Below are 12848 nucleotides of genomic sequence, written 5' to 3' on the forward strand. Positions count from 1 at the left end.
GTAACGTTCCCATTATAGCCGACACGTTCCCACGTTGAATGGCTATGCTTATGCGTTGAATCAGGAAACTTTTTGCTCGATTATCTCCTGATTTAATTGATAGACGGTGGCCGATTTCTTTTATAAATTTGAGGCCTCCTTCTTCCCAAGAACCGCTAGACTCAATTGCTATTGCGACAAAGCAATAGTTATCGAGTAGATTGTTATATTTATTCCTTTTTTCTTTCGCTCTTCGAGCAGCTACGAGTCCAGCTTGTACTGAGGCATATTGTAGGTTGGAGGGGGCATAGGTGTCTGAACATGTGAAGTCCCAAATCAATGCCTTTCCTTTCTTCCAAGGTACTAATGTCATACCATCGGGTCTTTTTCCGTCAGATCGGCTGCATCCAATCGGTTCCCTCACTGCTGGGATCCCTGCTGATATTAATGCTCTTAATATTATATCATTTACACTTGAATGACGTGGGTGTCTGCCTGCGCTGCTTTTGCACGACAAACCGTGTAATCCTTTTTTATCTACAAAGGTGTTACAAATGGGGCAGTGGTGTGGTTCACATATATCTGCTCCCAACCGTAGTGCAACTGATACTCGGAAGCTCTCATTGGATAGGTGTAGGCCCAGAGATGGTGATGGTAGAGCTTGAAGCCATGCTCCGTTTTCTGGGGACATGACCGCTAAAAGTCTGGCTTTATCTTCGATGTTATTTGTAGTCTGCAATAAAGAAGCTGCATGGCAATTAACGATGGGCTCGTCCCAAGCCGACTGATTGTTACGTTTTTCGAGAGCCGGAGGGTCTATCCCAACTAAATTTGTCCATTTAGCTATGCAGTCCATCACATCTGGATTGGTGATTTCGTCGTTATCCCATTGAAGAAGTGAACTAACTATTTGACTTGCACCGTAGAAAGACGCTAAAAAAGACGGAATAGCCATATCTGTGGCGCGACGGATTCCAAGGCCTCCATTTTTGACTGGTAAAGAAGCTTGTATCCACGAGTTGTTATTAAGAGAACAATTGAGGATGGATTCCAGACCAGTTTTAAGAGTATCGTCATACTTTTCCAATAGGGCATCTTCCTTCCAAGATGGAGAGCATCGGAGGAAATAAAATAATCTCGGCATTCCAAATGAAGCCCTTAACAGATAAAAAGCAGAATGGGCTGAATGCTTGGAAAGTCGTGACATAAAAAATTCTAGTTTGGAGGTTTTGTCTAGTAACATTTTGCTCCGTGCCTCTGTTGAGATAGCTGAACCTAAAAGCTCTGCATTACTTGGTGTAAGGAGCTGAATACCAGGTGCTGATTTATTAAAGATATCATATAGGTTCTTAATTTGTTCTTCTGTAGCACCGAGGAATCCTACTTCGCATTTGGAGCAATTTACATTAATTATATGATATCTTCAAATAGATAAAAAGTTAATCGAAATGTGGAACAAGAGCGCCCTAGACAATATTATTTTACATGAGATATCGTTATCACGACTCACTTATCTGCTTTCGATTTCGAGCCATTTTGAAAATCGGCATTTATTTTCGCGTTTCTAAACAGCTGAAAACATAAAGCCACTAGGTGACTTGTGATAACGGTACCTCACTAGGGTGGGTCGTTTTGCCACTTTTTCTTCGGAACGAAATGTAATACCTGGCAAAAGTGGCCAATCCACATGGACATTTCAGGTATAGATTTTTTTTCAAATCAGATAATATCTTTTGTGAGAACTATTGCATCAAAGTTTCAAAATTTCACTGAAAATTTCAAAAAATACCAAAATTGTTTATTTTTTTTTTTTTTTGTTATGTTAAAGTAAACATATTTTTGGGTTTATACATGCCAGATGCTATGAAAACTGACATTCCAGTCTCAAAATGCCAGTTATATGCCCTTGTAGAGTATAGGGTGCCTCCTCTGGGGCCGGAAAAGAGGGTAAATTCAGTACAATTAAGCGTTTCTACAACAATTGTTTTCGTCCTTTCCTTTTCCTTCCGAACCTGCTGGACCAATATGAAGATGGACGTGACATTTTTTTGGAGATAATACGTGATGTTATCACTACGAGCCGGAATCCAGATTTTACAAACGCGACATGCAGGCTCTGGTTCATCATTGGCAAAAGTGCATAACAAATGGTGAGAACTATGTGGAAAAATGAGTCTGTTGCTGAAGTATTGCTCTGTTTAGCGGTGCTGTTGTTAGTTATGTATCTCCATTAGTTTCCATAAAAAAAGGATGCATTACTTTGGGAACGACTTTCGTAGATTTGACTGAAACTGTTATGATTGCTCAGAGATACAATGTAAGCGAAAGGGCTGCGGTACATATAACAACTGTGCTTCAGGCAGCTTCAAAGGCTGAAATTATAACTTCTCAAAAATCTAGCGACATAACATCTGCTTTAACTGTAGACAGGAACAAAATAAGACGTGTGAAACTTAAACTTGCTCGGAATTTAAAAGAAAGTTCTAGAAATGATGATCCCATTAAAATCCTATACTTTGATGATAGAAGGGATGACACTAAAACACACACAAGCATCGTTAGAGAAGAGCACTTATCACTTGTGGCTGAACGTAACTCTCAGTACGTTGGTCACGTGACACCATCCTCTGGCTCTGCACATGACGAGACCAGAGCTATTTTCGAATGTATCATGAACCAACTCAGAGTGGGCTTTGATAAAGTTGAGGTTCTTGGGTGTGATGGAACATACACTAACATGCTTGGAATGGAGTTGTTCTTCGAAAATTAGAGGAACTTACAGAAAAGCAAATGCAATGGACTATTTGTCTCTTGCATTTTAATGAACTGCTGTTCGGAGCTCTCTTCACGCATATTCACGGCGCTTATTCAAGCCCCTATTCTTACACACGTCCCATAGTTTCAAAACTATCTAACTGTGAAAAAGCTTTCAGTGTTGCTATTCAAACCAATAAAATGTGACTTACCTCATCATAGTCCAGAAGAGCACAGTAAACTCAGTACGAACCTGAGGTGCTTGTTCCAGATATCTCAAGCCATTGACTCCAGAGCATGCCCGGAAGAGCTTGTTTCTATGTTCCCTGGCAAACTAAACAAAGCTAGCTGGTTGACCAGTGCAAAAAGAATTTTAACATTGTATATTGGAACAAAAAACCTACCAAGAAATTAATAGAAATTGCGACATTCATACTTAGAGTCTGTGTGGTTATGCAATGCCGTATCAGAACATAGTCTTCCATTGCTGATGATCCTCTCACGTCTTTGAGGCCATTCAAGGTCTAGGTACTTACCAAGGGAATACCAGGCTGTAATCCGTTCATCCATTCAGACGAATGCGTTCTTTGCACTCCCAGAAAATTTCTTCTCGCCATGATGACTGATGGTCGACTTGCTGTCCGACAAGATGCATTACATAAGATTCTTAGTGCTCGAGAATACGAAGCAGGGAATCTCCATAACTCCATTAGATATAACATCATTCCCAGACTGAATTTTGAGGCAAACGATTACACTGCAATGACCTTTTGGGAGAGTACTGATGTTTCAATAACTGTACTACCAGTAAGTTCTATGGACGGTACCAAACAAACAGCTCATGGTCAAACTTTCACTTCGTGACAACATTGTGCCAGAATGGTCCTTCACCGTCCATCCGTGCCACACGATGGCAGTAGAACGGATAGTGAAATTAGTCACTGAAGAAGCCTCCCGAGTATGTGCCAATGATGCTAGAGGCGGAATAATCAGGTCAACCTTACTTTCTAGGCAAGCTGAGTCTAAATTTCAATTAAAGTCCCAATTTGTGACAATTTTTCCTGACAGTGACTAATCGGATCAGTTCATCCGGCCCAACATATGGTTGGTTGATTGGATAGGCCTAGCAGAGGAGCCCTAGGTGCAGCCACCTCTACATGGTGGGCTCTGGGTCACTTGGCCAGGCTATATTGCCAGGTGAGCGAGGAGCTGAACAACCGCTTAACTGTACTGAATTTGCCCCCTTTTCTGGCCCCAGAGGAGGCACCCCTATTCCCCCCAAGGGCATATAACTGGCATTTTTACACTTGAATGTCAGTTTTCATAGCAACTGACATGTATTTAACCAAAAATATGTTTACTTTAACATAACTAAAATTAATGAACAACTTTGGTATTTTTTGTAATTATCAGGTAAATTTTGAAACTTTGAGGCAATAGTTCTCACAGAAGATATTATCTGATTTGAAAAAAAATCTATACCTGAAATGTCCATGTGGATTGGCCACTTTTGCCAGGTATTACATTTCATTCCAAGAAAAAAGTGGTAAAACGCTGCACCCTAGTACCTCACGCAAAATAATATTGTCTAGGGCGCTCTTGTTTCACATTTCAATTATCTTTTATCTATTTGAAGATATCACATAAATACTGTAAAATTAGCGGTATTTTAATTTCGCCGGGATGAAGACTCTTAACGAAGAAATTTGATTTTCCTCTCGAGAATTACTTGTACAACAGCTTTTTCCACGTACGCATATCACATTTATCTCGTTCGAAAAAAGAATTATCAATTGATACATATCTAATCTTTGTAATTTCCTTTCTGTTGAGCGCTAACATGGCAGAATTTACAAGTAATATTTGCGTAAAAAGTATGTGTCACAGCTAGGAAAATATAAATTTCGTGGTTAACAAGTATTTTGCTACATACAAGGTGTTACAAACATGTGTCACAATATTTTGGGGAAGATTCCTCGCATGAAAATAAGAAGAAAAAAGTTCATATGGACCGGTGCTCAAAAGTGGATAGTTTCGGACTTACAGGATGCTGAAAACGTGAAAGAAGTGAACTTTAAAAGTTCATAGCTCCACTACTATGGGACCTATCGTAGGAACTGTGGGACTATGGGGAACTGGAATCTGAACTATATAAATATTCATGTTTAAGGATGCTTCAGTATTTGCACACCAAGTTTTAGAGAAGTAGGTGAGGAGTGATCCTACAGTAGTGGAACTATAGACCTTTAAAGTTCCTTTTTCACGTTTTCGGCACCTTACAAGTACGAAGTTATGCATTTCCCACCACAGATCCATATCAACTCTTTTCTTATTTTGATGTGTGAAATCTATTTCCAAAATATTGTGATAAATTTTTTGTAACACCCTGTATACATTACATTAAAAAATAAACAATTTCTTCCAGAAAAACAAAAAAACTGTCAATTATTATCGGCAACGACAGACATACTTTATAGCACCACAAAAGTTTCAGGTATCTCAAAAACTACACATGATAAGCTAGTCCTAAGCATACTGTCTTGTTGGACACGACGTGAGCTATCGACCGATGACTGCAGATTATGTCTAGTCTTTGGACAATACTTTAGTTAAACGGAAACTAAAATTTAGGAGCTAGGAGGACAATTTTGGGTTATATCTTAGTAATCATACCGTATACGCACTGCCGTCCAAATAGTCAGAATGGAAGAAAGTAGGAAGTTTGCTTTGAAAGTTTCGACTGGATATCGAATCGGAAAACGTCCATTAGACAGTTATAGATATGAGACAATGATATTGGACATGAGTGTACCTCGACCAACAACGTAAGTCAATGAAATTACTATCTTTTACGATGACATGTCGATGGCCAGCCCCCACTTCAAACATTCCTCCATTCGGTATTCTCTTACGTTAGCGTAAAAGACAGTAACTTCATTCACATATGTTGTGGGTCCAGGTAAATTGCAACGTTGCATTTAAATTTAACATGGCGCGCATAAAGAGTGTACAGCCTAAACGACTCCTCCGATTAAAAAAAAAAATCTTCACTTTAGATTGAAAACATCATATTTGGAGACGGTTTCCTCTCTTACATTTTGTTGTAACTCTGATAATAACAGAGTTACCGTATGTCAGGGGACTTTTGAGACACACTGTATATACATCTGATCTTTGGACACGTTTTTTCTTCTTCATACAAATTTTTCTGAGATGTTGGAATTGTTAGTTTCAATAAATAAATTCCGTATTGAAATTATTGGTTTAAAAGACATAGAGGATTATATCATTCTGTTACTGATATTCACAAACTAAACACTTGAAAAAAAAAATCAAGTTAAGACATACTACAGTTTATTTCATCGCATATCTCTCATATCATTTATAAATGCCACTTGTTGCGTTACGACTAGCTATAACAAATTGCTATACAAGCTATTGTCTTCGCGGGAAGCAAGAATCATTAATCTCTGTCTTCTTTATATACCGTTAATTAAATTCATAACACGCTATGCGGTCTTATAGTAGTGTCTCTTATTTCTCCCCTCTCTCCCTTCATTCTTAGATAGAAGTTACAAGTGATAATACATAACAACCATTCTTCTCAGCGACAGTTACTCTTACACGCATTACAACTACAGAGTAACTAACAGTCGAAGTTTTATCTCCAAGTGTTTTCGCAAATTCAGATTTTTCTTTCAGCTACAGAAATATCCAGAAACGAAGGGATTCCTCACTACTGGTGTAGTGGCTAGTGCACCTCTCTTTGGAGCACGACGGACAGGGTTCAGTTCCCAGTGGGAAAAGCTCGAAATTTGAAGGCATTACAATGGTTCGGATTCCAACGTAGACTGTAGGTACCACGTCTCGTTTATCTTCGGTGCTGAACTTTTATATATAAAGTTAGCGATATTACTACTACAACTAATACAGCTACTGTCATAGTAGTACTACTACTAATACGTGTTAATAACAACACAAGTAAAGTTAATACCTATAAAATTATAATTGTTAAAAAACAATACTTTAATATAATATCTTAGTTATGAAAAGACAAGATTGTGTAAGTCCAATATAATGTGATCCAGCAATTCCCTGCTGGTGTGCTGCACAAACTCATGGACTCTATAGCGAAATTTTAGAATTTAAAAATAATATAAATTGTATGTTGTACAGGAATTTATAAGTCTAGACTGTATACAGCGAGAAATAGGGCGAGTACAATGATTCAGTTGTAATGGTAGTTAAAAAATACAAATCTTTTGTGCATCGTTACTGACATTTGTATCTTTACTTTCCTGATACGCCTCGTGTTTATTGCTTTTTCTTTTTAATCAAGCATTTCAACGTGATTTTTAAAAATAATATTTCAATTTAATGGTTTCGACAAGTTATTTATATGTTTAATTTTAAAACAAAAAATACAAAGAAAGTTTTAGTTCTTAGGTCTAATAATAAATAATAAATATGAATCTAGCATAGATGGCCTCTGTTAATTCGTGTGGTGAAATAAGCATGTAGATATGATTTTCCGAACACCTTCTATGTAAAAAGTACACAAACACGTTACATTTATATTGCATGTATTTCAGTTCAAATTATTTTTGTCAACTTTTTTTTTTAAAGGATGGCAGAAAAGCTGAAGAAAAACAGATGTTCCCTGAGATGAGCTGTATGATTGATGTTCTTCATCCCACAAACAACCCTCATACGCTGAGCTCGCTTTGACCTCTGCATAAGTACTGGAAAACCCAGTCTGATGCTCCATCATCAATAACAGGTTCATTAGCAGAGTATTTGTCTGCGCGTCATGTTCTATTGTTCTGTCTTTCTCATACTATATATATTTTTAAAAATCGCAGATACGAATTGTACTGTATTTGTAACCGAAAAAAAGATCCAGTATTGAAAAAAAACTGTCATTTAAAAACATATGTATATTCAACCCCTTTCTCTCATACACACATGAGAGGGCAGTATGTAGTGATTTGACGTTTTTTAATCATGGTATTGAATATGGATAAATAATCGTTGAAAACAACAGATGTTATCTACGTGTCATTGCATGTAGCTATATATATATATTGATGATCATATATTGCGAACACACACAAATTTCTATTTTGGATTCGCTTATTTTCCCCTTTTATGTTTCATGCTTTTTTAAATGCGTTTTAAATTTTGCATCACAATGAAGAAACCGTAGCCAGACAATACGCAATAAATACGCATCACAAAAAGCAACGTATATTGCATTCTATTCCCAAAAGTTGTTTTATCTTGTTTTTCGGATATCAATGCTAAATTATTATATCCAACAACAGTCTATTTGTGTGTGTGTGTGTGTGTGTGTGTGTGTTTGTTTTTAAGCTAGCTCGGTAATGCCTCTATTGTAAACGTCGACGATAAGAATCTCATATTAGAAGTTTAAAAAAATGACCTTCCGATCAATATTTGAAGAGTGGCGTAGCCAAAACTTTGTAGATAAAGCTTAAGATACCTCGAATCAGTCGAATGATTGTAAATTACTCAAATGGCCACGAAAAGTAGTATTTGTTTAACGAAGAAATAGAATGCACTGTTAATTTATTGAATTCAATAAAGTTGGAAATGCTGCACAAACAAATATATTGTGATTTCCAGAAGAACATTTTTAGATATACTTCATATAGTAAGTTTGTGCCGTATGTAGCTAAATTGTGAATGTTTCACCTTCAAAATCAAAAAAACATAACTAATGTGAGATTTATCATATTTATCACGTTGAAGCAACGGAAAAGTTAGTTTAATATTAACAAAATTTTACGTATAACCGAAAACAATATTATCATGATGGTTACAAAATATTTAGAAAGAAGATCGACATATGGCCAATTCTACACTGAGAAAAATCCATTATCCGGACAGTGGCATGTTGTACAAATATACGGAATCCTTATATTTATTATAGAAATCAGTACGGAGCATACGTTTGTTCACACATATTAACACAAATAAAGAATATTAACACAAATATTCTAATTAAATAATTTAAAAAACGTTGTACCTGCATTTATTTTTAAAAAATCCAAAAATGGAAAATACTGAGTGTATCATAGGCCAAAAATGGGCCTACCCTCGACTTTGTCAAGTAGTAATCGTTGCTGCATACCTTTACACTCAAGAAAGTAAATTACACAATTATAAAACTTCTTTTTAAATGTTAACTGACTTCTCACACCTAACCCACTTTTCCTCTTTAAATGTTACAGTGTTCCGAAATTTTGCAGTACAACCCCTGAGCTGATAGGCAACCATAATCACAATAAAGAATGTGTGGTTGCCTACAAGCATGTTACTGTGCCCTAATTAACCCAACATCCGTTGAGGTGTTTCATAATCTAGCTCCGAAGATTACCATCAGATCCCAATGAAATTTATATGGAACCACTGGGAAGGTATACTCTTTCAAACAAACAAGCAAACAAACAAACAAATAATAATAATAATAATAATAATAATAATAATAATAATAATAATAATAATAATAATAATAATAATAATAATAATCGATGCACTCATGTCGATGTTATGCATAAATACACCCAGAACACACACGTACACGGGTCGAATAGAGAATCCTCTTGAAGTCAGTTAAAAAGTGAATAATCTGGAAAATAAGTCTCTAGCTGACGTCAGTTCCTAGCGAGATTATTCAGCCACGAAAATTCACAATTCACAAATAATAAAAATAAATAAATAAATAAATATAATGTACATTACCTGTAGAAAAGCCGCAGAGTCAGTTTCTTTGAGTGCCTCAATACAGAACTGAAGCAGCCCCGTCGTCTGTTGGAGTTTACACGTACAGGAAGACACCTGATCTTTCAGAGATCGTATTTTGAACTCCTTATCTTGACGGATAAATTCAACTAGTTGTTGTTTCCTTAATTCTATGGCTTGGATAAGAGCGTCGCACTGCGCTACTAGAAGGTTCTCGAACTCCGAACAATTGTCCTGGAATCACATAAAGAACGGATGCAATTAATTATCCAGAAAAATATACTAAACTATGCACAATTATGAAAATATTTTACTTGATACTATAAAGAAAACAATGGATCGAGGAACTGTACATGCAATATATAGTACAAAAACGTGTCCCAAGTTTCCATACATATCTACGCTGGGAAAGATTTATTTCTAACTTAAAAGTTGGGCGTCTACGGTTACCTATGATGACGTTGTCTCGAAAAGGTATCGTGAAAGTGATGTCTCGTCCAATATATCGTTACAAAAATTCTGACTCGTTTCAACTCAAAGGACCTCAAAATTTAATTGACTCGTGACAAACTCATTATGGCCATCATTCTAGCTGAGACAGAAACCAGGCATGTTGAACACATGACTATACATCACACAAGTGATACATGGTCGAAAAAAAGACAGTAGCCAGCAACATTCTTGGCAAACTCACCCTACAATTTAAGAACCCTGGATGTCGAAAGATGGCTATCAATGCGGCAAGGGAAAGCTGTATCTCTCTAGAACCCCCTCCTCAAAAAAATACAGAAGGTGCATCTCCATCGAATGCTTATCAGCAAAAGTATCATTCATAGGCAGTATTAAACCAATAAATGTCATCCCTATAAAATGTGAGGTAACGCCATATATGATTAAAGACCATCAGTATTGATATTTAAACTTCTACGAAAGGATGCATGGACAGCTTCTCCAGGCGGAATAATGTTGAGACTGTTAACAGCTTCTTTTTCAAAGAGGCTTATTTTTACGTTGGCGGAGAAGCTTGCCATTAGAGTTGTACTTCAAGTTAAAATAAAACTTTAAACATGTAATCGTGTCTCATAATTTTTGGTGGATCAGGATGTTGGATCAAAATCGAAAAATCTATTGTCCGCAACAATTCAGCATACATCAAGGGAAAGAGATTGCATTTGCAAGGGCAAAAGTTGTGGTGGGTCTCCAGTATCTGAATATGTGGAGCTAGTTCGTATAACCTATTTACAAAGTCCGAAGAAATCGATTCCTGCTGGCTCCAGGGAACTTTAAATTCTATCCACAACTTTATGGCGTACTGTACGTAAAAATCTATGCATTAAACTATCCTGAATAAGTCTCAATCCTGAATATAAGGAAAAGTTCTGTATTGATATGCAAGTGCTCATGGCTGAAGACAATAACTTCTCCGAGAACCTGGTTTTTACAAACAGGACGAGAGAAAAGTAAACACACACGAAGTGCGCATTAGGGAACAGAAAATTCACACAAGTTTGTTGAGTTAAACTAGACCTCCTCTAAAGTGAATGTTTATGTACTGTATCAACAAAAAATGTCCATTCTTCTTCTGAAGGAAGATGTTACGGGATTCATTTTTCTTGGTAAGTTGACCGTTGGTTATTTCCTCTACTGGATGAAGATAGTAATACGCGTATATACACCATGTAACTGGATAGAGCTCAACCACATTTCCACAGCGAGGTGAGGTCATTCTTGAACAGAAAACTAGATTGGGCGCGGAAGTGATGATGATGACAAACTTTTTCCATGACCGCCACGTTCTACAGACCCTTCCCCTTGCATTTTTCTTCTGGGGGTCATCCATAATGTTACATGTGACATGGTAACCGTATATGGCACAAAAGTGACTATCGCCTAGGTATTTGTAATAGTTACAATCAAACTTGATGAGTTTTCTGACATTTCATTTTATGCATTTGTATGTATGTATGTGTGTATTTGTATGTATTTCATTATATAAAATACAGTGCTTATTTGCAAACCAGACAAGAACTTTGGAAAATCATGTGTAGAAAGACGAAACTGGAATATTAATGAGTGTTTACTTTTAAAAATAAGTTTTAGATTTGATCAGATATAATTTGGACAGTTTTATTCTAATAAACATACAATTTTCAAAGCACTGGGTTTCCATACTGGGTCATAAATTAATATTTAACTGTCAATTCATGCATTGTAAATACAATATACCGACTTGTTACAATATTTTACCACGTGTCACATCTAGAACTACTGAAGTTCTCGTTCCATAAGATTTCGGAAATGTTATCGGACAAGCAAAGAGTTTCCGTCATTTTATTTTACCTACACGTAACCCCTTTCTCACCTTCTTCATATGTGTCTTTACTTATGTAGAGTATTTCACTTTCTCGGGGGGAAAATGTCATATGCAACTCCCATTCATTATCACATTTCACTGCCGACTTCTAACAGTTTAAAGTTCATGGGACACACTTGATATTACAAATACTGGTAGTTTCAGATTACAAATGACAGTCAATCGCAGGAGACCAACACCGATCAAGCTGGTTACACAAGAATGGCGTTTGTTTACAGGAAGGAGAGAGCTTTGTTCAACTTACATGTCAGCAAAGTTTAAAAGGCTGGATAGTAGCTTTGTAAATGTTTAATAAGAATATCTTCACCCTCGTTACCCAATGCTATGCTTCAAACATCCCAAGAGAGTCTAAGCATCTCCAGTGATAGTTTTGCCTTCTTTTCTTTTAACACAAAAAGATACCTTTCACCTCTTTGAAACTTCATTGTTTTCCAGAAACTCTCTCGAGTCACAAATAATGTATTGTCTTTACTTTGTTTTCTAGTTTCTCTTCTACGAAAACACTGAAAGTTGTCTTTGTTTATAATGTAAATATTTAAATTTTAGTATCTTCAGAAGTTATTTTTTATTATTATTATTTTATCTCGTGTTTACTTTTCAACATTATTAAAGGCAGAAGCCGTTACTCTTAAAGATTTGGGTTAGATAGCCGGTGAGAGGGCATGAGATCAAATGTTAAATTAATACGTACACTCATGTTCAAAATTATTGTCGCATGTCTATAAATATGTGGTTGTAGGAATATAATTTGATAACGAATTCGCCCGGTATTTCTTATAATGTTAGTATGTGTATAATCGGCAAAGACAAGTATGTGGCAAATTTCATGTCAAAAGAGCAGTAAATAAGAACAATAAAACAAAAATAAAACTTTCTTGTCCATTTAGCAACATTTTCTTTTACTCTTTCTAATTTTCGTATTTATAATTCTTTTCCTTTGAAGTTTACCACAAATATATATTTCCCGATCACATACATA

At 36.2% G+C, this 12848-nt stretch overlaps 1 protein-coding gene across 2 annotated transcripts in view; it reads right to left on the reverse strand.

Moving 5' to 3' along the window:
• Trim9 (E3 ubiquitin-protein ligase Trim9) overlaps positions 1–12848 on the reverse strand; it is a 616856-nt gene that overhangs the window by 126137 nt on the left and 477871 nt on the right. For both annotated transcript variants that reach the window (XM_081758684.1, XM_081758683.1), the window contains exon 3: positions 9496–9729. In XM_081758684.1, the coding sequence (XP_081614810.1) occupies positions 9496–9729 (234 nt within the window). The remainder of the gene's footprint in view (positions 1–9495; positions 9730–12848) is intronic.

Source organism: Thermobia domestica, chromosome 5 (assembly GCF_964235325.1).
Source record: "Thermobia domestica chromosome 5, izTheDome1.hap1.1, whole genome shotgun sequence".
In the NCBI taxonomy this organism is placed as follows: Eukaryota; Metazoa; Arthropoda; class Insecta; order Zygentoma; family Lepismatidae; genus Thermobia; species Thermobia domestica.